This window comes from Melanerpes formicivorus, unplaced genomic scaffold (genome assembly GCF_026170545.1).
Source record: "Melanerpes formicivorus ecotype bairdi unplaced genomic scaffold, bMelFor1.0.p_v2 SCAF_33, whole genome shotgun sequence".
NCBI lineage: Eukaryota > Metazoa > Chordata > Aves > Piciformes > Picidae > Melanerpes > Melanerpes formicivorus.
In genome coordinates, this window is record NW_027142385.1 from 7,662,730 (window position 1) to 7,688,708 (window position 25,979).

General features: G+C 52.4%; 1 protein-coding gene across 1 annotated transcript in view; it reads right to left on the bottom strand.

Annotated features, from left to right (window-relative positions):
* Nucleotides 1–25,979, bottom strand: part of CFAP77 (cilia and flagella associated protein 77) — a 66,701-nt gene that overhangs the window by 20,667 nt on the left and 20,055 nt on the right. The window contains exons 2-3 of the mRNA XM_068155952.1: nucleotides 4,151–4,250; nucleotides 3,404–3,632 (exon numbers count right to left, since the gene is read on the bottom strand). Coding sequence (XP_068012053.1) covers nucleotides 3,404–3,632; nucleotides 4,151–4,250 — 329 coding nt within the window. The remainder of the gene's footprint in view (nucleotides 1–3,403; nucleotides 3,633–4,150; nucleotides 4,251–25,979) is intronic.

The window sequence follows — 25,979 nt, forward strand, 5'->3', positions numbered from 1 at the left end:
CACAGCAACCAGCTCTGGGAACAGGGAGGGAGGGAATCAGCAAAACAAGCAGAGCTGCTTCTCTCCCCTGGAAGATGCCCCCAGGGAGGGAGTGGAGGGCTGTGGGTGACCTTTGAAGGAAAATATCCCAGGGAAAGGGATACTCCAGTGTGAGCTGCTCCACACAGCACACATCCACCACGGGTGGAGAGCAGAGGCAGAAGAGATCTGCTGGGCGAGAGGGAGCAGCAGGGCCAGGGTGTGATTAATAAGGCACTGAGAGCAGGCACAGCATTTGTGTGTGTCTCTGGTTGGGATCAGCCAGGAGAAGCTCCAACTTGTGAGCCTGGGGGGAACTCCTGACCTTGGTGTCTGTAGGAGACAGAAGCCTCCAGCTGTGCAGCCCAGGGTCTGAAGATGTGTTGGCAGGACTTGAAGCCCTCTAAATGCTGCCCACTGCCAGGTGCCAGACCACGAGCAGGTTCCTGTGGCAGTCGTTGAGTGTGAGGCTCTTTAACCCCTGTGCTGCAGCTCCCAAGGAGGCAGCAGGGCCCCAAGGCTGCATGCTGGTACCAGCTGCAGCTCCAGCTGTGCAGAATCGCTGCAGCAGGGCTGTGGGTGCAGACTGAGAGGGTTTGCATTGGAGTTCTGGGTGTTGGCCCAGAGCATCACCATCATGAACCTTATTTTCTTCCTGTGTCAAGATGAAATTAAGAATTCATTTGCCTGTGAAGGCAGGCAGGGGTGTTCAGCTCTTCTGTTCCTGCCAGTTTAGTGAGCACTCCTTGACTGAGGCCATCTGCAGGTGTGAGGTGGTCAGGGATTGGAGCAGGCTGCCCAGGGAGGTGGTGGAGTCTCCATCCCTGAAGGTGCTTAAGAAATCTGTGGCCATGGTGCTTGGGGACATGGTTTAATGGCCCTGGTGGTGTTGGGTTGATGAATGGACTTGATGATCTTGGAGGGCTTTCCCAACTCAAACCATCCTGTGATCAGGCAGGGGGGCTGCAGCCACTTCCAGTGCACCTTTGTTCTCTGCTTTTCTCAGCTGCACCCCCTGAGCTGTGCCTTGGGCTAGGGAATGATGTGCAGGTTGTGTTCTTGTTGAAAGACTTCACTGCACCTGAGCTGTTTGTCAGAAATGGTTGGATTTGGTCTTGCAGGTCTTGACCAGCTGAAACAATTCTATGGTTCTGTGTCTAAAGGTTAGCAGTGGGCACCAGCTGCAACCCAGGAGGAGAAACTGCTTCAGTGTGAGGCTGCTGGAGCCCTGGAGCAGGCTGCCCAGAGAGGTTGTGGAGTCTCCTTCTCTGGAGAGTATCCAACCCCCACTGGCCATTGTGACCCTGGGCAGGCTGCTGAGGTTGGACTGGATGATCTCCAGAGCTCCCTTCCAACCCCCAACATGCTGGGATTCTGTGAAATGCTTGGAGTCATGGAAAAAGACCTCATGCCCCCAGAGAAGTGCCTCAGCTGTGATGCTCTCCCACCCAGCAGCACCAAACCCAACTGTGCAGGGCTTGGGCTGTGACAGCAGAGAGCAGCTTAAATCTGTGGAGAACCAAACCGTGTTTAAGAGAGCAGATCCTGAACCTGGTCAGCTGTGAGCAGGGACAGGCTTGGGGCTGGGACCAGCTCAGCAGAGCTGGGGGCTGTAACTCAGCAGTGATGGCCAAGTGTGTTAACTTCCCCCTTTTTACTGCCAAGGGCTGTAACAACTCCTTGGTAATTCGATTTTGTCTGTAACGTGCTTTTAAAGTGAAGGGATAAATACAATCAGCCTGCAGAGGTGGTGGCTGTTGGGGAGCAGGCAAGTTGTGCAAGGAGAACTTTAAATCAAAAGCCCTTCTGCTGGGGTGGGGCCTTGCAGCTTTTCCCCCCTTAAGGCTTTTGGAACCTGCCTGGATCTTGATTTACTCTAAATTGATTTCTTTCTTTGGAGGCAGGCATTTAACCTCTGCTCATGAAGAAATAAACCAAAATTGATGTTGATTTTGTTTTGCTCTTCCCCCCCCTCCCCCCTTCCCCTCTCTTTTTGGCCTGCCTTGGAGGGGGGGTGGGGGTGGGGGTGGGGGTTTGCTTTTGCCCCCATAAAAGCCCTTTTTGCCTGCCATTTGCAGAGCAGCCCTGTCACCTCGCTGAGGGCTGCTGCTGATAAAGATAAAGCTTTATGGCTGGGGCATTTGCAGCTAACAGCAAGCTAATGCTGCATTTTCATTTGGCTGCAATTAATGTTAATGCCTGCCACGAAAATTGTCATTAAATACCATTTTAAAATCCATTCAATTTGCATATGCAAAGCCCATTTACCATCATGGAAAATCCAGGCTGCTCTCCATCATGTCTTGGCTCTGGAATTTGTGGCTGTTGTTTGGTGGTTTGGGGCTGAGGGTCTGTTTTTGAGGGGTGTGTGCTTGGTTTTTTCTCCCCCCTGCCCCCCTCCCCTCCTCATAGTGATTATTATCCAGCTCATAAAAAGAAATCTGATGTCTAGGCCAGACCTGCACACAGCAAGAAAATCCCCTGTGCTCCAGCAGGGCTGATGAGAAGTATGGGAGATGGAGATGTGAAGGTATCACAGTATGGGAGATGGAGATGTGAAGGTATCACAGAAAATTAGAGGTTGGAAGGGACCTCCAGAGATCATCGAGTCCAACCCCCCTGCCAAGGCAGCATCACTCAGGGGAGTCTGCACAGGAATGAATCCAGGTGGGTTTGGAAAGCCTCCAGAGGAGGAGACTCCACAAGCTGTCTGGGCAGCCTGCTCCAGGGCTCCAGCAGCCTCACACCAAAGAAGTTTTTCCTTATGTTGAGGTGAAATCTTCTATGTTCAAGCTTCTGCCTGTTGTTTCTTGTCTTATCATTGGGCACTACCAAAAAGAACTTGGGCCCCCTCCAATTGCCCACTGGAATGGGCTGCCTGGGGAGGTGGTGGAGTCACCATCATTGGAGGTGCTCAGGAGGAGACTTGATGGGGTGCTTGGTGCCATGGGTTAGTTGTTTAGGTGGTGTTGGGTTGGTTGATGGGTTGGATGTGATGATCTTGAAGGTCTCTTCCAACCTGGTCTGGTCTATTCTATTCTATTTGACCCCCACCCCTCACATATTGGTAGACATTGGTCAGATCCCTCTTAGCCTTCTCTTCTCCAGACTAAACTGCCCCAGGGCTCTCTGAGTCTCTTCATAGGGGAGATGCTCAACTCCCCTGATCATCCTTGTGGCTCTCCATTGGGCTCTCTCCAGCAGGTCTCTGTCTCTCTTGAACTGGGGAGCCCAGCACTGGACACAGGATTGCAGCTGTGGTCTCAGCAGGGCGGAGCAGAGGGGGAGAAGAGCCTCTGTAGTCCTGCTGGACACACTCTTTGTGCTGCACCCCAGGACAGGATAAGCTCATTCTGAGAAGGGGTACCCAAGCCTTGCCCCTTACCGTGGTGGGATGCCAAAGGTGAAGTCTGCAGGGAGCCTGGGTGGGCTCCTCTGCAGGTGGCTGTACTGCTCGCCCTTGCGCCGGAGGTCCTTGGCTTTGTAGTAGAGATTGAAGTCCCTGGCGGTGCTGCAGCCGGCCCTGAGGGCGCCGCGGTTCATGCTGATGAAGTCCCGGGGCATGTCCCGAGCTGAAACGCTCCTGGGCTTCACTGTGTCCCAGCTGCCTATTGCTGGAAGGAAACAGCAGAGGCAGAGGTCAGGCGTGGTGGGTAGCTCCTCTTTGGGAGGGCAGGCTGAGCTCCCTGCACCCTGCACGGGTACCTGGCACACGTTTTGCCACAGCTTTGCTGTGGGGTGAGCTTTGTGTCTGAGCCCATGGCCCTTGCTAGGGGACATCTCCCTTCTGGATCTCACCCTCTGCCCTGGCTGGCTCAGCAGGTCTGATTTCCCAGGGGAATTGTCCCTGAGAGCACACATAACCAGGTTATGAATGTGGCTGTGTGGATGCCCCTTTGCAGCTGCCATTCCCCTCTCTGCTTGGGCTCTCTGTGGTCCTAGAGAAGCTTCCAGCATGAGAGGGGAACTTTACAGGCCACCAAGCAGTCTGGGTGACATTGAGGGAAGTGGGGGAAACTTGGAGTTCTTCACCTCCAGCTCGATGAGAAGGATTGAAGAGCACTGGGAAGGAGGGGAGAGACTTAGTGTCAGGACTTCCCCAGCAAAATACAGTACTGCAAGGGTGCCATACCTTCAGGGACTCCTCCATCTGTCCTCTGGATGTACAGCCCATATGCAAAATCCAAGCCTGGCAGTGTGTAGCAGTTTCTCTGGGGCTTCCCCACCTCTGGCTGCAGAAAAGAATTTAAAGGGGAAGCATAAAGACCTTTGCTGCTAAGCTAAAGCCCCTGACAGCAGCAATTAATAACAGGAGGTGGCCATGAGTACCAGGAGTGGCTCTGGCTGCACTTGGCAGGGTTTGAATCCACTGTTTGGACACAAACCACAGGAGAACTCCCAGCCATGAGGCTTCATCAGAGCTGAAGCCTGAGGGATGCTGAGTTTCACCCAAGCTTGTACCTGAGTTATAAAGAGGTCTGGTCTTGCTGGGAAGGAGGAATCTGACCCAATACAAATGCTCTCAAGGTCTTTTTGTTTGGCTGAGCACTCCATGGGCTGGGATATGCCCACCTGTGGGGTCTGCTGGGGAGGCTGCAGCTAGGCTGAACATTCCTCTGAGTTCTTTCTTTCCAAGCTGTGCATCCTCCCTAGAAAACCAATCTGAACTTCCCCCAACAGCCCTGCTGCCCCTCCTGCCTGGGAATAATCCAGAGGCAAGGCACAGTGCAGGGGGAGGGGAAAGAGGATGAAGAGGAGGGAGCAGAGCTGAGGGCTTATAGCACAGAAAGGACTCGAGCTCAATAAACTCACTTCTCTTCAAAGTGAACTGGTCCCCAGCCCCTGAGTGTCCCAGCCTGGTGGTGGCTGTGGGATTAACTGACCTCCCCTCACCCCTTTGTCTCTACCCTTCCATCTCCATGGTGAAGTCAGTGCAGGATGTGTGTGTCTTGAAACCTTATTGCAGCTTGAAAGGGAGGTGGTGGAGGAGGGAAGGGGTGAGAGCCTGGCAGCCTGGGGCTGTGCAGCCCTGCCAGGGTGAAGCTGGAGCAGGGTCAGGAAGCAGTTGGGTCAGGAATTGGAACAGGCTGCACAGGGAGGTGGTGGAGTCTCCATCCCTGGAGGTGCCTAAGAAATGTGTGGCCCTGGCACCTGGGGACATGGCTTAGTGGCTGTGGTGGTGGTTGAAGGTTGGATATGATGATCTTAGAGGGATTTTCCAACCCAAACAGTGCTGTGGTTCTACACAAGACCCCTGGAGCCCTGAAGCACGGCTGTGGGTGCTTTGGGCCAGGCTGTTCTCTGTGGGAAGGGTGTTGGCAAGTCCTGTTGAGAGGATTGCAGCACTGAAACCCAGCTCTGGTGCTTCCCACAGGTGAATCACTGAATGTTGACATGGAGGTGACTGCTGTTATGCTCCAGAGTGAGCACTCTGGCTCAGGAGATGTTGCGTGCCCAGAGGATGGAGTCAGGCTGTGCTTGGTCATGCCCAGTGCCAGGACAAGGAGCAGTGGGTAGGAGTTGAGTGAGGGTGGCAGAACACTGGAACAGGCTACCCAGGGGGGTTGTGGAGTCTCCCTCTCTGGAGAGGGGTTTGTAACCTGGGGCAAAGCTGCTTCCAGACCTTTGAATGCAGAACCTCTCTTGAATGAGAAGAGGGAAAAAAAAGAATGCCTGGAGTTAAAGATTCTCTCTAGTGCAGCACCTGAGGTGAGCACAGTTGGGTGTTTAGTCCATCACAAAAGGAGTGCAGGCTGCTTGCTTCCACCATCAGGTGGCTTTGTACAGGCACTTGGCACTGAATAAATAAAGCTGAGGCTGCTGGATAATTAATTAAGGAAGTGGGGGGGGGAAGACCTGGTCCAGTATGTTAAACATGGAGAGAACCTCTGCCTGAAGAACATCAACAGCCTCTGAGGACTCTGGGCCAGCATCTTTTAGCCACCAAAGCAGAGGAACTGGTAGCAGGAGTGGCTCTTGCTCAGTGCAATCCAAGCCTGCAGCCTTCCTCCTGCATAAATGAGCAAAATGCTGCTGCAGCCTCGTGGGCTGGGTTGGTTTGCTCCTCCTGGGGTGTTGGAGGTGTGTGGTGCTGGAAAGGGGTGGGGAGAGCAAACCAAAGTTGGTGCTGAAGGCCCTTTTTCCCCTCCCTTCCCCAGCTCCAGCACTGCTCCCTGTGTTCAGGTTCAGCCTGTCACAAGGCTGCTTGGCTGGAATACAGATCTGCCTGACAGCTGTGCCCATCAGCAGACAACTTCATTAAACCTCATTAAGATGTCATTTCTCTGCCTTATTTCCCACCTCTTGGCTCTAATTAAAACCGTCTCTCCCTGCCTCCCAGGCGGTCCTAATTTTCTCTGGGTACCTTCTGTAAGTTTTCTCCCTTTACGACCTCAGTGAGGGAAATCCAGCAGCTGAAACACTGCTTCCCCAGCCCCTCTGGCAGAGGCAGCCCCAGACTGCTTCCTGAAGCCTTCCCAGAGCATCCTGCAGAGATCATCACCTCCTCACAGGGCCGTGAGGGGCAGAGGTGTGTGCTGAGCTTGGCTTTGTGCTCTCGAGCTGTCTTTAAGGGCTCAGCTGATGCATTCTGCCCCCTTGGAAGTGGTAATTTCATGGCTGGGCTGGGCGAGGAGGGGACCGTGCTCAGACTGGCTGCAGCTCAGGGGTTGGAGTGTTTGGCCACAGGAAATACCCTGGCTGGGTGCAGAGTGAGTGTGGGGTGGCGTTGATCCAGGAGGTGACTGAAGCTGGTAGGTTCCTCTTCTGCTATCAGAGATTAGTTTCTCCCTCAGTGGAGGCTGAGAGATTCCTCGAATGGTTTGGGTTGGAAGGGACCTTGGAGATCAGCCACTTCCAACCCCCCTGCCATGGGCAGGGACACCTCCCTCTAGGGCAGGTTGCATTTGAGGGTGCATTGAGCTCCTTGGTCTTTGCCAGGTAACTTTGGGTTGTGCAGCCCCAGGTTTGAGCCCTGGATTTGTGTTTGGGTGCTAATGGTGTTTGCTGTGGAGGAAGAGGGAGGCTCAGGGATGGGTTTGTGGCAGGTGGGTGTGCTAAAAGGTGTGAGGAAGTACAAAACCTTTAAGGATCTGTGTGTGGTTGCAAGACTCTGTGTTCCATGCCCTGGTATCTGTGGCACACTGACACATGTTGCATCACTTCCCCAAAGGTGACAGAGGCTGCAGAGGCAGAGGAGATGTCTGGGCTGAGAGGCACAGCAAGAGATGGAGGCAGGGATTGTTAACCCCTGCACCTGAGCAGCCCTTCACTGGGCTGGAAGCCTTTCACTTGCCTCAAAGGAGCTTGGAGTGAGGAGGGGGTTGGTCTCTTCTTCCAAACAACAAGTGATAGGACAAGGGGAAACAGCCTCAGGTTGCAGCAGGGGAGGTTTAAGTTGGATATTATGGAACACTTCTTCACTGCAAGAGTGGTCAGGGTCTGGCACAGGCTGCCCAGGGAGGTGGTGGAGTCCCCACCCCTACAGGTGCTCAAGAAATGAATAGACATGGCACCTTGGGGCATGGCACAGTGGGCATCGTTGTGTTGGGTTAATGGTTGGACTGGGTGATCTTAGAGGTCTTTCCCAACCTTAATGATTCTATAGAATCATAGAAAATATAGAATCACCTGGGCTGGAAAGGACCTCTAAAGTCATCTATTCCAACTCCCCCTGCAGTCAGCAGGGACATCCTCAACTAGATCAGGATGTAGAATCATCCAATCATAAAACAGCCTGGATTGGAAGGGACTTCTGAAGGTCATCCAGTCCAGCCCCTGTCCCTGCAGGGACATCCTCAACCAGACCAGATTGCCTCACCTTGAATATCTCCAGGGATGGGACCCAAACCACCTCCCTTGCACAACCTGTTTCAGTGTTGCATCACCCTCACAGTAAAGAACTTGCTCCTAACATCTAACCTAAATCTGCTCTGCTCTGGTTGGAAGCTGTTGCCCCTTCCCCTGCCACCACAGGCCTTTGTAAACAGTCTCCCTTATAGACTAGAATTAAGCAGGTTGGAAGAGACCTTTGAGATCATTGAGTCCAACCTATCACCCAGTACCATCTGATCAACTCAACCATGGCACCAAGCACCCCATCCAGTCTCCTCCTAAACACCTCCAGTGATGGTGACTCCACCACCTCCCTGGGCAGCACATCCCCAGGGCCAATCTCTCTTTCCATGAAGAACTTAGTACCATAGAATCAGTCAGGGTCGGAAGGGACCACAAGGATCATCCAGTTCCAACCCCCCTGCCATGGGCAGGGACACCCCACACTAGATCAGGCTGCCCAGAGCCTCATCCAGCCTGGGCTTAAACACCTCCAGGGCTGGGGCCTCAACCACCTCCCTGGACAACCCATTCCAGGGCTTCACCACTCTCATGGGGAAGAACTTCCTCCTCACCTCCAGCCTGAATCTCCCCACCTCCAGCTTCATTCCATTCCCCCTAGTCCTATCACTACCTGAGATCCTGAGAACTTCTTCCTAACATCCAGCCAGAACCTCCCCTGGCGCAGCTTGAGACTGCGTCCTCTTGTTCTGTCACACATAGTGCTCAAGGTATGACCTCACCAGTGCTGAGTACAGAGACATAATCATGTTATGGTTAGAAAAAGCCTCTGGCTCGAGAAAGACCTCTGCAAGCTGCTGGGCAGGCTCCTGCATCCTCTCTGCTCCACCTCAGCCAGAGCTGCCCCGTCCCCTCCTCGGCAGCCCTGCCCTGCCGCCGCGTTTCCACCCGGCCGTGCCCTGCCTCCTTCCCTGCCTTCTGTTCCCCTCTTCATGGCACCCCCTTGTACAGTGAAGCCCTCCCTTCCTGCTGCCACTGCTATTATTATTGCAGATTTACTGCACTTGCAGAGTGAAGTGATTGCAGTGACAGGGCCCCAGCATCCTTCCCTCCTTCCCCCCGCGACAGCTTGAAACCAAGCCCTTCATTTGCATTTACATGATCTTGCTGTGCAGCTTATGAGGCCGGGAGATTTATTTGCTACTTAGCTTGATGTTTGATTACACTCTAAGAAGGCAGTGAGCTACAAAGTGCAGGGATACATCAGAACCCAGCTACTGAGAGCCTCTGGGGGACAGTAACTCAACATCAGGTTTAGGTAGATGAGAGAAGGGAATGCTCGGTGTTGGGAGAGAGGCAAATTTGATGAGGTTTTGGTGCTCCTTGGGGTCCTGGGCTTGGGGGTGGGGTTGGTGTGGGTTAGGGCTTTGGGGTGTTGTTGGTTTGGGGGGTGGTGGTGTTGGTTTTGGGGGGGCTGGGGATGGTGTTGGGAGTTTGAGGGGTTTTGGAGTGGTGGTGTTGGTTTGGGGGGTTGAGGTGGTGTTGGTTTTGGAGGGTGTGGTGTTGGTTTTGAAGGGTGTGGTGTTGGTTTGGGGGGATGGTGTTGGTTGGGTGTGTGGGTTGGGGGTGTTGGTGTTGGTTGTGGGGGGGTTTGGGGGTGGTGGTGTTGGTTTTGGGGGTGTTGGTGTTGGTTGTGTGGGGGTTTTGGGGTGATGGTGTTGGTTTGGGGGAGTTGAGATGGTGGTGTTTGGGGAGGTGGTGTTGGTTTTGGGGGGTTTTGGGGTGTTGTGGTTGGGGGGGTGTTGGTTGAGGGGGGTGTTAGGGGTGTTGTGGTGTTTTGGGCTTTTTAAGGTGGAAGGGGGAAAAACCCTTTGCCTCCTTTACAGAAAATGGTTGGGAAAACATGGGGTGGGGGCTTTAAAGTGAGAGAGGGGAGGTTGAGACTAGATACAAGGAAGAATAGAGAGAAGCTGAGGGTGGTGAGACCTTGGCCCAGGTCACTCAGAAAGGTGGAAGATGCCTCCTCCATAGAACCATTCCAGGTCAGATTGTTTGGGGGCTCTGCACAACCTGATCCAGTTAGAAGATCTCCCTGCAGTGGGGTTGGACTGGGTGAGCTCTGAAGATCCCTTCTGACCTGAACCATTCCAGGACTCTGTGCTGTTACAAAACCCCACCTGACAATCTGGGTTTGTGAGCACAGTGTTAAGCTGGAGGAGGGCAGCTTTGGACTGGATGCTAGAAAGAAATTCTTCACAGTGAGGAACAGGTTGCCAGGGGAGGTTTGGGTTGGACATGAGGAACAATTTCTTCACTGCAAGAATGGTTTAAAGCCTGGAGAGGGCTGCCTGAGGCAGTGGTGGAGTCCCCACCCCTGGGAGTGTTCAAAGCCCACAGAGCTGTGGTGCTTAGGGTCATGGTTTAGTGATGGATGTGGCAGTGCAAGTGTCATGGTTGGACTTGCTCCTGGAGGACTTTTCCAACCTTAATGATTCTAGGTCTGGATGACTTTTCTCCTCTGGAAGCTACACTTCTCATAGCACCAGCAGAAGAGGACTGCAGGGATGGGTGGGATGTAGGCTTGTCCCTCACTGATTTAGATGTGGCAGGTGGAGGAAGCAGCTGGAATCATAGAGTTGTTTTGGTTGGAAGGGACCTTTAAGATCACTGAGTCAGCTTGAGACCACCATGGCTGTTAAACCCTGTCCCCAAGTGCCATGGCCACAGCTTTCTGGAACACCTCCAGGGATGGGGACTCCAGCACCTCCCTGGGCAGCCTGCTTGGATCCCTGACCACTCTTGCTGCAAAGAAATTGGTCCTGAGCTCCAACCTAACCCTCCCCTGGCACAATTTCAGGCCATTTCCTCTGGTTCTGTCACCTGATTCTAGAGAGAAGAGCCCAACCCCACCTCGCTGCAGCCTCCCTTCAGGGAGCTGTAGGGAGCAATGAGGTCTCCTCTCAGCCTCCTCTTCTCCAGGTTAAACAACCCCAAGCTGCTCCTCCCCAGCCCTCTTCTCCAGACCCTTCCCCTGCTTTGTTGCCCTTCTCTGGACCAGCTCCAGCCTCTCACTGTCCTGCTGAAGCAAATACTCAAGGTGTGGCCTCAGCGGTGCCACGATGCCAGCCCAGGATTCTCCCTACCCAACCCCAGGGCAGCAGCTTGCCCCTTCCCATCACTTCTGCTCGCAGTGGGGGCCACGAGGACGACAACCAAGGGCCAGGCATGGAGGTCCCTGAGGCAGAAGCCCTTCTCTAAGCCAAGCCACAGGCTGCCTGGCACAGCAGCTCCGCCTGGGAGCTGTTTGTACTCAGCTTTTAGTCTTGAAAATTGCCACCAGATCTGCTATTACAATTAATCATTAAAGACTTAAGCAAGAGTCTCTACCCCATTACATAAAAGACTCCAGCAATGATCTTTATCCAACTTGTAAAATCTGAGCAGACTTGATGCAACTTGAATAAATTTCTTCCTCTTTTATTTTTTTTTCCCCCTCTCTCTCTCTCCTCCCCCCCCCCCCCTTCCCTCTCTCATCTGCACAAAATCAGGGATGCAAGGCAGAACCTGGAGGCTGAAGTGAGCCCTGCCAGCCCTGCCTCTAATTACCAAAACAGAAGAAAAGAACAGCGTTTGCTAATGAATGACAAGCCACTAGGTGGAAATCTAATTTGGTCTAATTAAGCAGCCTTTGTGAGGATTTGTCTTTAGATGAAAAGAGGGAGCCAAAGAGATCTAAATGCAAATGAACTCCAGCATTTTGGTTTTAAAGGGGCAGGCAGATATGAAAGCAGTTGCGTGCACGAGACTTCTGTTTGCCTTCGTGGCTCTGCTCCCTCTCTAGGGGCTGCTCCTGCTTGGTGGTGTTGCTGAAAACTCCTATTTGCCCCCAGATTCTGGGGCTCTGACCAGGAGTCACTCCTTGTTTGGTGGTCTTGGGCTGAAGGTTGGACTGGATGATCTTGGAGGTCTCTGCCATGATGCTGTGATGCTTGAGGTAGCAGATAATGTGCTGTTGGGAGGACAGCTTCAGCAGCAGGGGGGTTACAGCTCTGGAAGTTGCCTCTCTCAGCACTGGTGAGGCCACACCTCAGGTATTTCGTTCAGTTTTTGGCTCTGAGAAGGACACTGAGGTGCTGGAGTGGGTCCAGAGAAGGGCAGTGAAGGAGAGCAGGTCTGGTGAAGAGCAGCTGAGGGAGCTGGGGGTGTTTAGTGTGGAGAAGAGGAAGCTGAGGGAAGACCTCATTGCTCTCTGCAGCTCCCTGAAAGGAGGCTGCAGTGAGGTGGGGATTGGTCTCTTCTCCCTACTTTCAGATGATAGGAGGAGAGGCAATGGCCTAGAAATTGTGCCAGGGGAGGGTTAGGTTGGAGGTTAGGAAACATTTCTTCACTGCCAGAGTGGTCAGGGACTGGCACAGGCTGCCCAGGGAGGTGGTGGAGTCCCCATCCCTGGAGGTGTTCAAGAAACCTGTGGCCATGGCACTTGGGGCCATGGTTTAATGACCATGGTGGTCTTAGGTGGGTGGTGGGACTCTGTCTTGGAGGTCTTCCCCAACCCAAGAAGTTCTTTGAGTGTATTCTCCCCAACAGAGCTGATTCTTTCTGCTCTTTGAAAAGAAGTTTGGTCCAGGAGAAAAGAAGCTTCTCTTTGCTAGGGAGTCAGTTTCTGAGCCTGCTGCTCTTGATGTGTGGCACCAGATAACTCTTGGGTCTTCAGGGGCACCTGCTGGACCCTGAGCTCCTCCTCAGTGCCTCTGTGTCAGGGTGAATTACTTCAGCCCTGATAAATCACCAGCACCTTGCCCTCTTGTGCTGCTGCTGCTGCTGCTGGTCTCAGTGCTGGGAGCAGGCAGCCCAGGCACAGCCCCCAAGGCTGAGCCTCACCAAAGTGTTTGACTCTAATTGAGACAGAAATATTGGAAAGGATCTTCTGCTGCTCTAGCAAGCCTGCTCCTGACCTGAAGATAAATCTGTGCCTGTGTAAGGTTTTGTGGCAGCACTGGAGGTCAGAGCAGCACATTTGAGTTTCTGTGGTGGGTGTCACAGCTTGGGAAGTTCACAGCAGCCTCTTGCTTGCTTACAAGCCCTGGAGAGAAGCAGCATCCTCTGCAGTCAGGAGACAAAGCTGCTGGCAGCAGGGATGGGTGCTCTGGGCTGAAGGAAGGTGGGGTGCAGTTTATAGCTGCTGCTAGACCAAGGTCTTGCCTGCACCTCACCTCTCCTGAGCTACAACCACCATCCACCTCTAAGAGGCAGAGTGAGCAGGGAGGAGATTTGAGGACGAGCAGGGACAATGGTGGAGGGGTTTGGGACAGGATTGGGTGGCCCTGGGGCAGCTAAATGGAGACAAACATCTCTGAGTCCTTGCTCTGCTCTCAGGGGGAAAGTGGAAGTGAGTGTGGATGGATCAGGGTGGGACAAGCAGGAGTCATTCTGTCTTTGATGCTGTGGCAGCTCTGGGACCTGTGGGGAGCATGTGGGCAGAACAGCATGGAGCACCTTGGCAAAAGGAATCATTTCATCATCTTTGCATTTGGCTCCCCTGAGAGAGGTATGAGGCCTCCAGAGAGGAGCTGGAAAGGATGTGGTGGGGTTGTCACCTGCCAGAGAGCCATAGCCTTGGGGACACCTCCTGTGTGGTAACCCTGAAGTCTAGTCCTGCCAGGAAATGCTTTGGCTCAGTGTCTGTTGGCTTCAGAGGGAGCAGGGAGCTTCAGCTGGGAGCAGGATGTGGCACAAGTCTTGTCAAGAGCAGCTGAGGGAACTGGAGTTGTTTAGTCTGAAGAAAAGTAGGCTGGGGGGGAGACCTCCTGCCTCTCTGCAGCTGCCTGGAAGGAGGTTGGAGCCAGGTGGCTGTTGCTCTGTTTGGGCAAGGATCAAGTAACAGGACACAAGGAAATGGCCTCAACTTGTGCCAGGGGAGGTTTGGGTTGGAGATTAGGAGGAATTTCTTCCCCTAAAGATTTGTGAAGCCCTGGACCAGGCTGCCCAGGGCAGTGGTGGGGTCTCCATCCCTGGAGGGGTTTCAAAGCTGTGTAGATGTGGTGCTGTGTGCCTTGGGTCAGTGGTGACCTGGCAGTGCTGGGGCAACTGCTGGATCTTAACCTTCTCTTCTGATAGAAACCATTCTGTGGCTCCCTGGTTGCCTGAGGATGAGAGAGAAGATCCTCTGCAGGCTGAGGCAATGGGACAATGCATGGAACAAGGTAGTTTTTGTCCCTTTCCAGCAATTATGACCTTTTCTGTGTTCATCCTTAGTAAGATCTGTTCTGTAAACCTCCCCATCTGCTGCTCCAAGAGAAATCCCCTTCTGTTCTCTCAGGGCCAGATGTTGTCCCAGATGATGTTCAGCACCACTCCACTTAGTGAAGCTGCTCTTCACACTACCTAACTTCCTCCTGGTTCCTTCAGCCCCATCCAGACAGCTTTAATTTCCTCCTCCTGAATCTTTTTCTGGGCTCTGTAGAGCTTGCTGCACTGAATGCTGCCAGAGTAGCCTCCACAGAAGCCACAATGACATTAGAGGAGTGGAATGCAAGTGAGGATTCCACCATGAGCCCCTTTGAGCAGACTGAGTATGACCACGTTGCCCACAGGGCAGGATAGGGGCACAGACCTCAGGCTTTTAGGGGCAAATTCAATCCCTGGCTGTGAAAGAGCCCCTGGGTGCCTTGAGAGCTCCTCTGGCATTTCACAGGACAGCTTGCATGAAGTCACTACATTTGTTGTACCTCCCAGAACAAAATGCTCAGATATTTGAGACCAACACAGACCTTGTTCAGCTGGGGCAAACCCTTGGCTCAGGAACTAGGAGAGAAGGTTCCAGGGACACCTTAGAGCAGCCTTCCAGTACCTGAAAGGGGCTGTGAGAAAGCTGGGGAGGGACTTCTGACAAGGAGCAATGGATTGAAGCTGGTAGAGGGGAGATTGAGGCTGGAGATGAGGAAGTAATTCCTTACATTGAAGGAGGGGAGACACTGGCACAGGCTGCCCAGGGAGGCTGTGGCTGCCTCCTCCCTGGAGGTGCTCAAGGGCAGGTTGGATGAGGCCTTGAGCATCCTGGGCTGGTGGGAGGTGTCCCTGCCCATGGCAGGGGGCTGGAATTAGATGATCTTTAAGGTCCCTCCCAAGCCATTCTATGACTCTCTCAGCTTCCACTGAAGGAGAAACTCTAATCTCTGATCACAGACAGAGGAACCTACCAACTTCACTCACCTCCTGTGCAGAGTAATCTCTATTTCCATCAGAGACTAGAGGAAGGTGGGGTGGCTTTTTTTTAGCTGTTTAAAAAGGATGCTGTTGCTTTAATGTAATAAAACCTCAGCAGGACAGAACATCTTTACTAGCCTATCCCCCACTATTCCCTCAAGAAATCAAATATAATCCTATTTAAGAAGCTTTAAATAATTTTGAGCTTTCATATTGACTTATTAAAATGCAGCTTAAAAAAGGCCTTCCTTGCAATCCCTTTACAAGGGTCAGGGATATAACATTTGAAGAAATATGATTAGTAGATCAGTTGGAAAGATCTGTGCAGCAGCTTCCAGCTTTATTATTTGCAGTGCCCTTTCAGGAGGAAAGGTGAGGCTGGGGGTGGAAAAAAGTGGCACCAGCACCTCCCTGAAGGACTCCAGAGCTGGGGCTCCCAGCCCTGCCTCCTGCAGTCAGCACCCAACACAGCTTAGACCTGAGGAGCCCTTGCAGGCAGGGCAGAAGCCTTGGTTTCTGAGTCCATGCAGCAAAATAGAGGATTCTGAGGCTCTAAGCACAGAAAGAAGCCAGCAGCACCTTCTGCCTGGTGCAGAAGGCAAAGTGATGCCTTGGCTGGAGGCACAGAGGTGCAAATATGCCACAGAGGACAGAGCCAGTGCAGATCTGTGAGCACCAGGACACCTGGCCCACAGAGCCTTCCTTTTGCCACCTGGAAACTTGGAGGTCTGAAGAGCCCCTGGAAGCTGTTGGATGTTTCAGTGATCCTAGAGGTCTTTTCCAACCCAAGCAACTCCATGGTTCTGTGCTGGATGGAGCAGGATTGTTGGTCACTCTCTGAATGCTACTTGTAGGATGAAACGAGGATCCTGTGGGGCTGACTGGAGCCCTGTGCAGGGTGATCTGCATCCTCTCCAAGCAACACCTCAGTCTCCATCAGTATGTCCTGAGAGGTCCAGGAAGAAATCTCCTTCCAACAGATGTCCAACCAGTTGCCCATAGATTTGTAACATGGTTTGGGTTGGAAAGGACCTTCAAGATTATCCAATTTCAACCCTCTGTCCCTGAGGGACACCTTCTACCAGCCCAGGTTGCTCAAAGCCTCATCCAGCCTGGCCTTCAACACCTCTGGGAATGGCACATCCACAGCCTCCCTGGGCAACCTGTTCCAGTGTCTCCCCACCCTCACTGGAAAGAATTTCTTCCTCATCTCCAGTCTCAATCTTCCCTCTTCCAGCTCAAGGCCATTGCCTCTCATCCCATCACTCCCAGCCCTTGTAAAAAGTCCCTTCCCAGCTCTCCTGTAGCCCCTTCAGGTACTGGAAGGTTGCCCTAAGGTCTCCCTGGAGCCTTCTCTTCTCCAGGCTGAGCAACCCCAACTCTTGCAGCCTGTCCATGTTCAGCCCTGTCTGCTCAGGAGGCTCTGGGGTTGTAACCAAGAGCCTTTGGGAGGCTCATTGCTAGGGAAAAAAAGAATTAGCTGGAAGGTGCTATGCTAAGCAGAGAAAATTGAGTCAGTTACAGGTTGTCCTGAGCTTCCACTCAGCAGCTCTCCTGGGGATTAGCAGGGTTGTGTGGATGTAAATGATGAGACAATTTGACCCCCTGCTCTTGAAGTAGATGAAATACAAGGAAGACCCAAATTGTGCTGTCAGTTAGACAGAACTCCCATTAAACAGAGAGGGGTTTGGTGCTAATGCAAGACTCTGCCCAGATCATTTGCTCTGTCCTACAGCAAAATGTATTCAACATGCTGCAAATTCACTGCAGAACCCAGGCAGGGGGAGAAAAAAACCCTCCCACCCTGCCCATTACACTTAGAGCCACTGACTGTGAGATCCTAATGTGTCAGACTTTGCCTGGGAAACCAGGCAACTAATAACTTTACTCTCCTGCCTAAGGCTGGACTTTGGTCAAGGCTGTCAAGGCTTCTATGATTTTCATGTGTTTGGGAAAAATGATCCATGATTCTGACATGCTGGGACTCGTCTCTGTGGGAGCAAGCAGGGAGCTGGGAGAGCTGAACTTCCCCTCAGAGCTGCAGAGCTCAACCTGAAGGCTCTCTGTGTGACCCAACACCAAAGGGTCCTGAGCCCACTCGTGCCTCTCTGCCTTCAGCTCTCACAGAAGACTGCTGGTGGCAGTCAGGTGTGATTGACTGCTGCCCAGGATCTTGCCCAGAGTTTTCTCCTGTGGCAGAAAAAGAAGCAGTGGCATCAAAGGCAAGAGCAGCAAGCACTGGAGAGAGCCTTTGGCCCCTAAGGAGTTGTCCTGAGGCTTTTTCCCCCCCTGCCCTGACTTCCTAATTTTCTACCTTTATGTCAATAATGGTGAAACTGGGCTGAAAGAGCACTGGGGAGCTGCTGACAGTGGTTCAAAACTCTCTTTGCCTATGGCTTGATCTTATTCATGGTGCTGAAATCCTGGCAGGAGCTACCTGGCTCACTAAATGAATGCTCATTAGCTTTGGAAGTTGGACAGAGCTAGTTCCCCAATTCCCCCCAACCCTACACCTGCCTCCCTCCCTGCTTTCCCCACCGAGTGTTCTCACTACAGTTTCAGCTCTGCTTTGTCCTAAGGTTTTCTTTTCCAGTCCTAAATTTGCTGGAAAGGGAAGGAGGGGTCAGATGTTGCTCTTCTCTCTGGTATCAGGTGATGGAATGAGAGGAAATGGCCTGAAATTGTGCCAGGGGAAGGTTAGGTTGGAGATGAGGAAAAAATATATTGACTGATAGAGTGGGCAGGGATTGGCACAGGCTGCCCAGGGGGGTGGTGGAGTCCCCAGCCCTGGAGGTGTTCAGGAGATCTGTGGCCAGGGCACTTTGGGCCATGGTTTAATGGCCTCAGTGGTGCTGGGTTGAAGGCTGGACTCAATCTTGGAGACTTTTTGCCAACCAAAACAGTTCAATTCTGTGGTTCTTGGCAGAAAGCCTGCACTCTTGAGATGTCCCTGGGCTACCTGCTTGACAATACTCACTGGGCAGAGCATAGAGTCCAGCCAGGTGTCGTAGGGTTGGAAGGGTAAGGCCAAAAAGCCTCCTCCCTCCCCCCTGTAAAGTAAAGGGAAGGAAAAAAATTGAAGGGAAAAGAAAAAAAAACCCCTCACAGCTGAATTAGCAAAGCAATGGGATGCTGTATATTCACAAAGCAATGTAGGATGTGCAGGGAAATGCATACAAATTTGCAATGTATACAAAGATGTACAACAGAGTAGCACAGAAATGAGAGTTCCCCCCCCTCACTGAGGGGGTTCCCCACCTCTGCTTCCCCCTCTCTCCCCTTTTCCCCAGAGCAGGTTAGAAAAGAGAGAGAAAAGAGGAAAAAAAACAGTTAGAAGCAGTTATGTGTTAATGGGAAAGCAGTTAATGCAGGCCTTTGCAGCTTATCAGTTTCAAGGCCAAAGCCTTGGCCGAGGGCCCAGCACAGAGAGCTGCTGCTGCCCGGCAGAGGAGCGGAAGCAAGACTGAAGATTAAGTGCTGGAATGCCCAGGATACCCTCCTGCACTCCCAGTTCAGAAGGAGCTTCCTCCCACTCTACCAATGAAATTAGTTTAGATCCTTCTTTTCGTTTACCAACTTCCATCCACCGTATTCCCTTTCTTAAGGGGACAGCCTCAACCGGTCACACCAGGCTCCGGATCGTTCCATGATGTAGACAAAGGTAGGAAGCAATTCTTCCCCCTGAGGGTGGTGAGGCACTGGAGCAGGTTGGAGGTGGTGGAAGCCTCATCCCTGGAGGTGTTTGCAGCCAGGCTGGATGTGGCTGTGAGCAACCTGCTGTAGTGTGAGGTGTCCCTGCCCATGGCAGGGGGGGTTGGAACTGGCTGATCCTCAGGGTCCCTTCCAACCCTGACAATGCTATGAAAGCAGCCCAATGGCTTTCAAAGGGGCTACCTCGGGGGGCAACCAAGAGCTGGCTCCAAAAAGGCACTTTGCAGTTGCATCATCTTGCCTAAATCAGCTGCTTAGCAATTCTCTGTTCCCTTCATGCTCAGCCATTACAGCAGGCTGCTGCTCTGCTGGAGTTCTGACCCACATTCTGCCTTGCTGCAGACCGAACGTGGTTGCTGAAAGGTGAAGGGGAGAGGGGGTGGGGGGGGTAAACCTTAAATATATATATGTATAAAAACATATGAAAACGACTAACCTCCTGTCTCATCACATCTCCACAGCTCTCCCAACCCCTCTTCAGCTGCTGTGGTATTTTCCTTCATTATGCTGCTGCCTCAGCCTGTAAACCTCTCTAATTTCCTACATCGCAGCTATTTATTTAAATGCTAACTCGCATTATGAAGTGATAATCCACCAGCACAGGAGATAATTTATGAAGCATTTAAATTAAGAGGAGCAGCTAATTGGGAGCATGTGTCTTATAAGCCTTGCTAACACCAGAAAACTACAAATTAAGAGGTGGGAGGGGGGCAGGTAAAAAAAGAAGGCAGGAGGGGAAGGTGGTTTCTTTTATCTGGCTTTTGGGTTTGGTTTGCTTTTGTATATGGTGGGGGGGAGAGAAAAAGTCAGCATCCATCACACAAACACTGCTGCTCACACAAGTCCTGCTGCTGGTTGCTTCAGAGTTGGTCTAACACATGGCACTCTCATGATTGCACACACAGACTCATCTTGGCTCTTGGAGAAGGTGGAATGAGGTGGGTTGGGTTTTGTTCCTGTCCTCTGCCTTCCAACTAAAGCAGGAAGGAATTTTCCCAGGAGAGTTCCCTCCCTGGCTGGCTGCACTCATTTCAAAGAGCAAAGAGTCCCTTGGTATGGAATTGTCAGGGTTGGAAGGGACCTCAGGGCTCAGCCAGTTCCAACCCCCCCTGCCATGGCCAGGGACACCTCACACCACAGCAGGTTGCTCACAGCCACCTCCAGCCTGGCTGCAAACACCTCCAGGCAGGAGGCATCCACCACCTCCCTGGGCAACCTGTGCCAGGCTCTCACCACCCTCATAAGGAAGGACTTCTTCCTAACATCCAGTCTGAATCTACCCACTTCTAGATTTGCTCCATCCCCCCCCAGTCCTATCACTCCCTGGCAGCCTCAAAAGTCCCTCCCCAGCTTTCTTGGAGCCCCCTTCAGATACTGGAAGGCCACAATTAGTTCTCCTTGGAGCCTTCTCCAGACTGAACAACCCCAACTCCCTCAGCCTGTCCTCAGAGCAGAGCAGCTCCAGCCCTCTTCTCATCCTTGTGGCCCTTCTCTGGACACCTTCCAGCACCTCCAGATCCTTCCTGGAACAGAGGCTCCAGAACTGGACACAGTACTCCAGGTAGGATCTCACTCTTTTATGTCTTGCTGAGCATTGCTCAGATCCCCTCTGGGGCTGCTCTCCTCTAGGCTCTCAGCCCCAGGGCTCTCAGCCTTTCCTCTTCACAGAGGTGCTCTAGGCCCTTCAGCATCTTTGCAGCCCTCTGGGGAAGGTGATAACCGTCCCCAGCTTGCATCTCACACTCATGCACCAGATTCCCTGGGTTTGCTCTTGGAGGCTGCTGCCTCCATGGGGAAGGGGCAGGGCTGGGTGTCCTCAGGAGGCAGCTGCTTTTCCCTGTTACCATAACATCCCTTTGGCTTCCTTTTTGGCTGCTGGGGCTTTGATCAGAGGAAACAGCTGGCATAGACTCCCCTAGGAACAAGAGGGTTTCTCTGTGCTCCCCTAAGAGCATCCCAGGCACCCAGAGGACTGCATTAGCACAGCTCAGAGGGACCTCGTGGGACACAGAGAGCGAAGTTAAGGACCACCTTAACATGCAGCCCTCTGCCAGCCTTCAGCAGCCACTTTCAAGTGGTTTTCAGTACAGTTGTGTTGAGATCTTTAGTTAGGAGCCTCCTTTACTAGGCAACCAACTCTTGTGGGTCCCTTGTGTGGTTACTGGAGACAGATTTGCTGTTAGAGTAAAATATTGTGCACACCCTGTCTGGCAGGGTGCTTGGGAGCCGCCCGAGGTCCCCGCACGGGGGTGGGTGGCGGGGGGGTGAATCCAGCCCCTGCCCAGCGCTGCCTCTGCGCCTGCAAAACACCTCCCTTTCGTCTTTGCATCCCTCTTTCTGCCCTTACAAATCTCCCTTTACGCACACCCTGCCCACAGCAGCCGGCAAACAGGCTCCGGGCAGGGCTGGAGCCGCTCCTGGCTTCGCGGGCAAACCGTAAATCTGAAACTTCAATCACATCTTTATGATCATTCAGCAAACAGAGACGGAGGATTTATTCAACACGGGATAGGAAAAGGGAAACTGCAGGGGGTTATTGCAGGAGATATTGGTTTAGCTAAGGCAGAACTGCTCCCTCGGGTCTCTCTAGGGCCGAGCCAATGAACAATGGCACCAATGACAATAACAAGGCAATTATGGGCAAGAGGCTGGGGGTGGGGGGGAAGGGGGGGTGTAATGCTTTGTTAAAGATAGAGGTAAGATTCCAGCATGGTGTCTCTTTTGTGTGCTTTGGCAACTAAAGGATGGTGTGTCTGCCTGGGGTGGGCTTATTAGGAGCTGGTGATCCTAAAAACGCTGCAAGTGCTTCAAAGAGCCTGCAGCTTGTGAGCGATTGTGCTGCTCTCAGGCAGGAAATCTGCATAACCTCCTAATTAAATAGGGCTGGCAATAGGTTTCCCCTAATCCATGCTGCACTGCAGGGCAGGAGGTAAGTACCTAAATCTCTGCTGGTAGAGGTTTGTCTCCTCTGGCTGGCTGATGATGTTGGGTTTGCAGCGTTTAGGACTGACTCTGGTTTGTGGGAGGGGACTCAGGGCAGCTCCCCTCAGACCTTCACCCCAGGCTGGCTGCAGTGCGGTGCCGTGAACCTTACAGCAGCCCTTCCAACAGCTTGACCTGGGAGGGCTGCTGTGAGGTTGCTCAGTGACCTGGTGCCCAGCCTTGCACCGCTTCCAGCTTCCCATTTTAGATTATTTAATAGCTGTAGCCACCTTTCAGAAACCTGAGCAGAAAACAAAGCCAAATCCTTGGGTTTTAAACACTGCAAGGGGTTTGAAGAGCCTTAGCAGGTGTGTCTCCACCTGCTCTTGTGGGGACCAGACCAGGGCAGCACTGGAGGGGGTCCTGCTGGGCTACAGCCCAACTTCACCTGCAGTAATGCTGGGGTCAGTCCAGCCATGAAGGTGCTTGAGTGCAGAATGGGAACACAGAAGCTTTGGCACAATGGGGTGGAAATGTTCATGGGTGAGCTGGGTGCCCAGGAGGGCTGGGGAGGGGCAGTACAGAAGGGTTTGTCATGATGGAATGAGAGGCAATGGCTTGAAAGTGGAGCAGGGTAGATTGAGGTTGGATATAAGGAAGTTCTTTACTACTAGAGTGGTGGAACACTGGAGCAGGTTGCCCAGGGATGTGGTTGAGGCCCTGTCCCTGGAGGCATTCAAGATCAGACTGGATGTGTCCCTGGGCAGCCTGATCCAGTTGGAGGTGTCCCTGCTGACTGCAGGGGGGGTTGGACAAGATGCCCTTTCAGGGTCCCTCCCAACCCCAAGCAATCTGTGACTCCTGCCACTGCTGCCAACAAACGGGCATGCATGGAATTGGCATCTTTCCAGGGTGCATGAAGAGACAAACATCCCTTTTTAGGAGGATGTGATGGTGCAAATGCAGGCAGGCAGTGATCCATCCCCACCTGTCCTGCCTGCCTTCCCCTTCTCCTCGCAATTTTTCCTTCCCCCCCTTTCCCCTGTGAGCCCCCAAGCAGTTTGTTTGTTTGTTTGCTTTGCTTTTTTGCCTGCAGAAGGAAGCTTGAAATATTGCAGAGGGGGTACAGGCAGCACTCCCCGAGGCCCTGCCCCTGATGGCAGGAATGCAGACATAAAATAACCCAGCACCATCAGTAACCTGTCGCCAAAGCCCCTCTACGAGGTGAGAGTTTTCCTCCCTGCCGTGGCTGTTAGCTGCAATGTATTTCTCCCTGCACTAAGCACCTTCTTTCCCAGGGCTGCATTACAATGATTTATAAACCCCATTTCTGGGGGGAAACTAATAGATCAAAGGGAGGAGAAGGGAAAAGAGAGAGAGGAGGGGGGAAAAACAAACAGAGGAGACATGAGCAGCTGGAAGAAGAAGATATTGAAGCATGGAACAAAAAGCAGGAATGAAAAAGTAGTTTGTGGCACTACTGAGTTGTTCTGTGCTGCACTTCTCTTATTGAAAAATAATGGGGGGAAAGCTGTGTTTTAATCCAATTTTTTTCCCCCTTTAAAGAGATGTTCAAGCAATCTGAAAAGCTCTTCCCACAGCCAGCTTGCTGTTGTGTGTGAGTCTGCATCTGCTGCAGAAGCAGACATTTGGCTGTTGAGCTCTTCCCTGTCTATCCTCACCTCGTTTTTAAGCTCTCCATGTCTTAAGCAGCATCCAGATTTTCTGACATGCTAGCAGGAAGCATTGTGGAGGGGCCTGGTGCTCAGCTGGACCAGAGCCTTGGATCTGCTTGTTCCTGAGCTGAGACAGGGGGTCAGGCTTTGCCAAGCGCCACGGTGGGCTGAGATCAGGGTGGGCAGTGAGGGGCTGCTCTGCCTTTGTCTCCTGCCCAGTGGGGATGGATGGAGAGGATTTGTTGTGTGATTCTCAGCATCAGTCTCTTTACAACACCTGAGCACAGACCAGTGCTCAGCTCTTAGTTTTGCAATGATCAATGCACCAACCTTTGAAAGAGCATTGGGTGCTAAGAAGCTAACGGAGCTTTTGCTTGTGTGATTCCACCACCAGACATCCCTGAACTTCAGGCACAGGCACTGCTGGAGGATTACTGTGAAAGGAACCAGAATCCTTGTGCAGCAGTTCTCCATTCAGAGGGCTGCACAAACCTTCCACCTGAAGTGGAAGGTTTGGAATTCACTGGGACAGGCTGCCCAGGGAGGTGGTGGAGTCCCCATCCTTGGAGGGGTTCAAGAAACCTGTGGCCATGGCACTTGGGGATGTGGTTTAGTGGCCATGGTGGGGTTGGGTTGATGGTTGGATTTGGTCTTAGAGAGTGTAAGAGCACAGCAGCTGTACACAGCAGATCTGATGGCAACCAGATGTGTGTGGCCAGCCTGCAGGGGCTTTCCTCAGAGACTATCCAGAGCCATGGGATGGAAGCTGAGGAATCATCCTCAGGCATGTTCCAAACTTGTCTGAGGCTTGCAGATTTCCACTCAAAGCAGCTTTCTCTCCGTTGCTGTTGTTTTGTCTCTCAGATTTTCACTCTCCCTGGCAATTTCCTGCTGGCAGTGAGTGCTGCAGTGTGGTGTTAATGCCGGGCCGGCTGCTTTGCTTTGGTTCCTGATTTCTCTTGCATCCTTTGGTGTTGGTAAAAGTGTTCCTGGGGGAAGGCAGATGCAGGGATGTGTTCATGGAGATGTATAATTGATACTTCTCATGGATAACACAGGAAGCAGGCAGGTGTTGGATGTGCTGCTGTGGCTGCTCTGCACAGGGGGTGCCTGGGCTTGTTCACACGGAGCAGCAGCGTGGGCAGTGAAGCCGGGGCTTGTCCTTTTGGTGACTTGTGATAGCATGGCTGGGAGAAGACACAGCTGAGCTGTCATTTAGGAGCAGGCATCCATGATCTGATCTGCTTTCAGCTGCATTCCATGACTTAGAGAGCTAAACAAGGCCAGATTAACACCTGCCTGTTCAATCAGACTGAGATGACCAAGACCCTTATAATCCTTATGGATCTTTTCCAGCTTGAGATTCTGTGATCCTCACAGCTGAGGCTGCCTTTGGGCTCAGGGCTTTGATCAGTAAGAACTGAGTGAGTTAAAATGAAAATAACACTGTTGTGGTGGGGTTTTTTCCCCCCTCACTTGTGCCCTGTGCAATGCTATCCAACACCCAACCCAAAAGCTCTCCAGTGAGGTCATCTTGCTGAGATGTTTGTCCTCTTCTTCCTTTTGGCTACACAGCCCCTAGCAAACACTGTTTTAGGCAGTGATGAGTCTGGGGCTGGTGTTGGAGCTGGTACCTGGCACACCAGGAGCTTCAGAGGCTCTGTTGTTTTCACTCCATGGATCCTGCTGACCAGAGCCTAGCTCAGCTGCCTCTCCTACTGCCCTTACATTGCTAGCTGCTGACTGCATCCCCTCTTACAACAGGTAGCAAAAGCTGCCCATGCTCTGATAGCTGTTGTAACCCTCCTAAAACTCTGACAAGACTTTTCTTCTGACTCCCTATGGCCCAGCCAGTCTTTACTCTTGTTCTTCTGCTCCCTATCTGCAGAGGGAGCTTGCAGGATGAAGGAAGGGAGAGCTGGATGTGGGCTAAGAGCCGCCGGAAGGATGCGAGAGGAGAATTTTGCCCTATAAGCTTTAATAAGGTGCTGGGTTAAGAGAAATGCAGCTAGGGAGAAAAATGGGGGCTGCTCTCTCTCCAAATGGGCACTGCTTCAGTTTGTAAAAGCACCAGGGATTCCCCATGTGGCTTAATTTATTATTTTCCCACTCGTTAAATGCCAAAACAATAAAGCAAAATCTATTGTTAGCTTTAAAATGCAGGTGATTTGCATATGGCTGTGATAGTCCTACTGCTGCCTTCATTTAAACTCAGTAAGCCTAGGTACCTCTAAAAATTATGGCTTGCTTTACATTTAATATACTGAACTATGTTAACATAATATTAAGGGGCTGACTTCACAGCTTAATTGCTGATCACGTAGAAAGCAGCTTTAGCAGGAGCATCAGTCTGGCAGCACTGTGCAGCCTGAGAGGAGAGCAGCTGGAACAGCAGCCTGCACAAAGGGGCTGGGAGCTGCTCCCTCCCTGCTGTGATGCTCCCACAAAGAGCACCCTGGAAATCCAGAGTCATTCTGACTCCATTCTGGGGCTGGGAGCTGCTCCCTCCCTGCTGTGATGCTCCCACAAAGAGCACCCTGGAAATCCAGAGTCATTCTGACTCCATTCTGGGGCTGGGAGCTGCTCCCTCCCTGCTGTGATGCTCTCACAAAGAGCACCCTGGAAATCCAGAGTCGATTTGACTCCATTCTG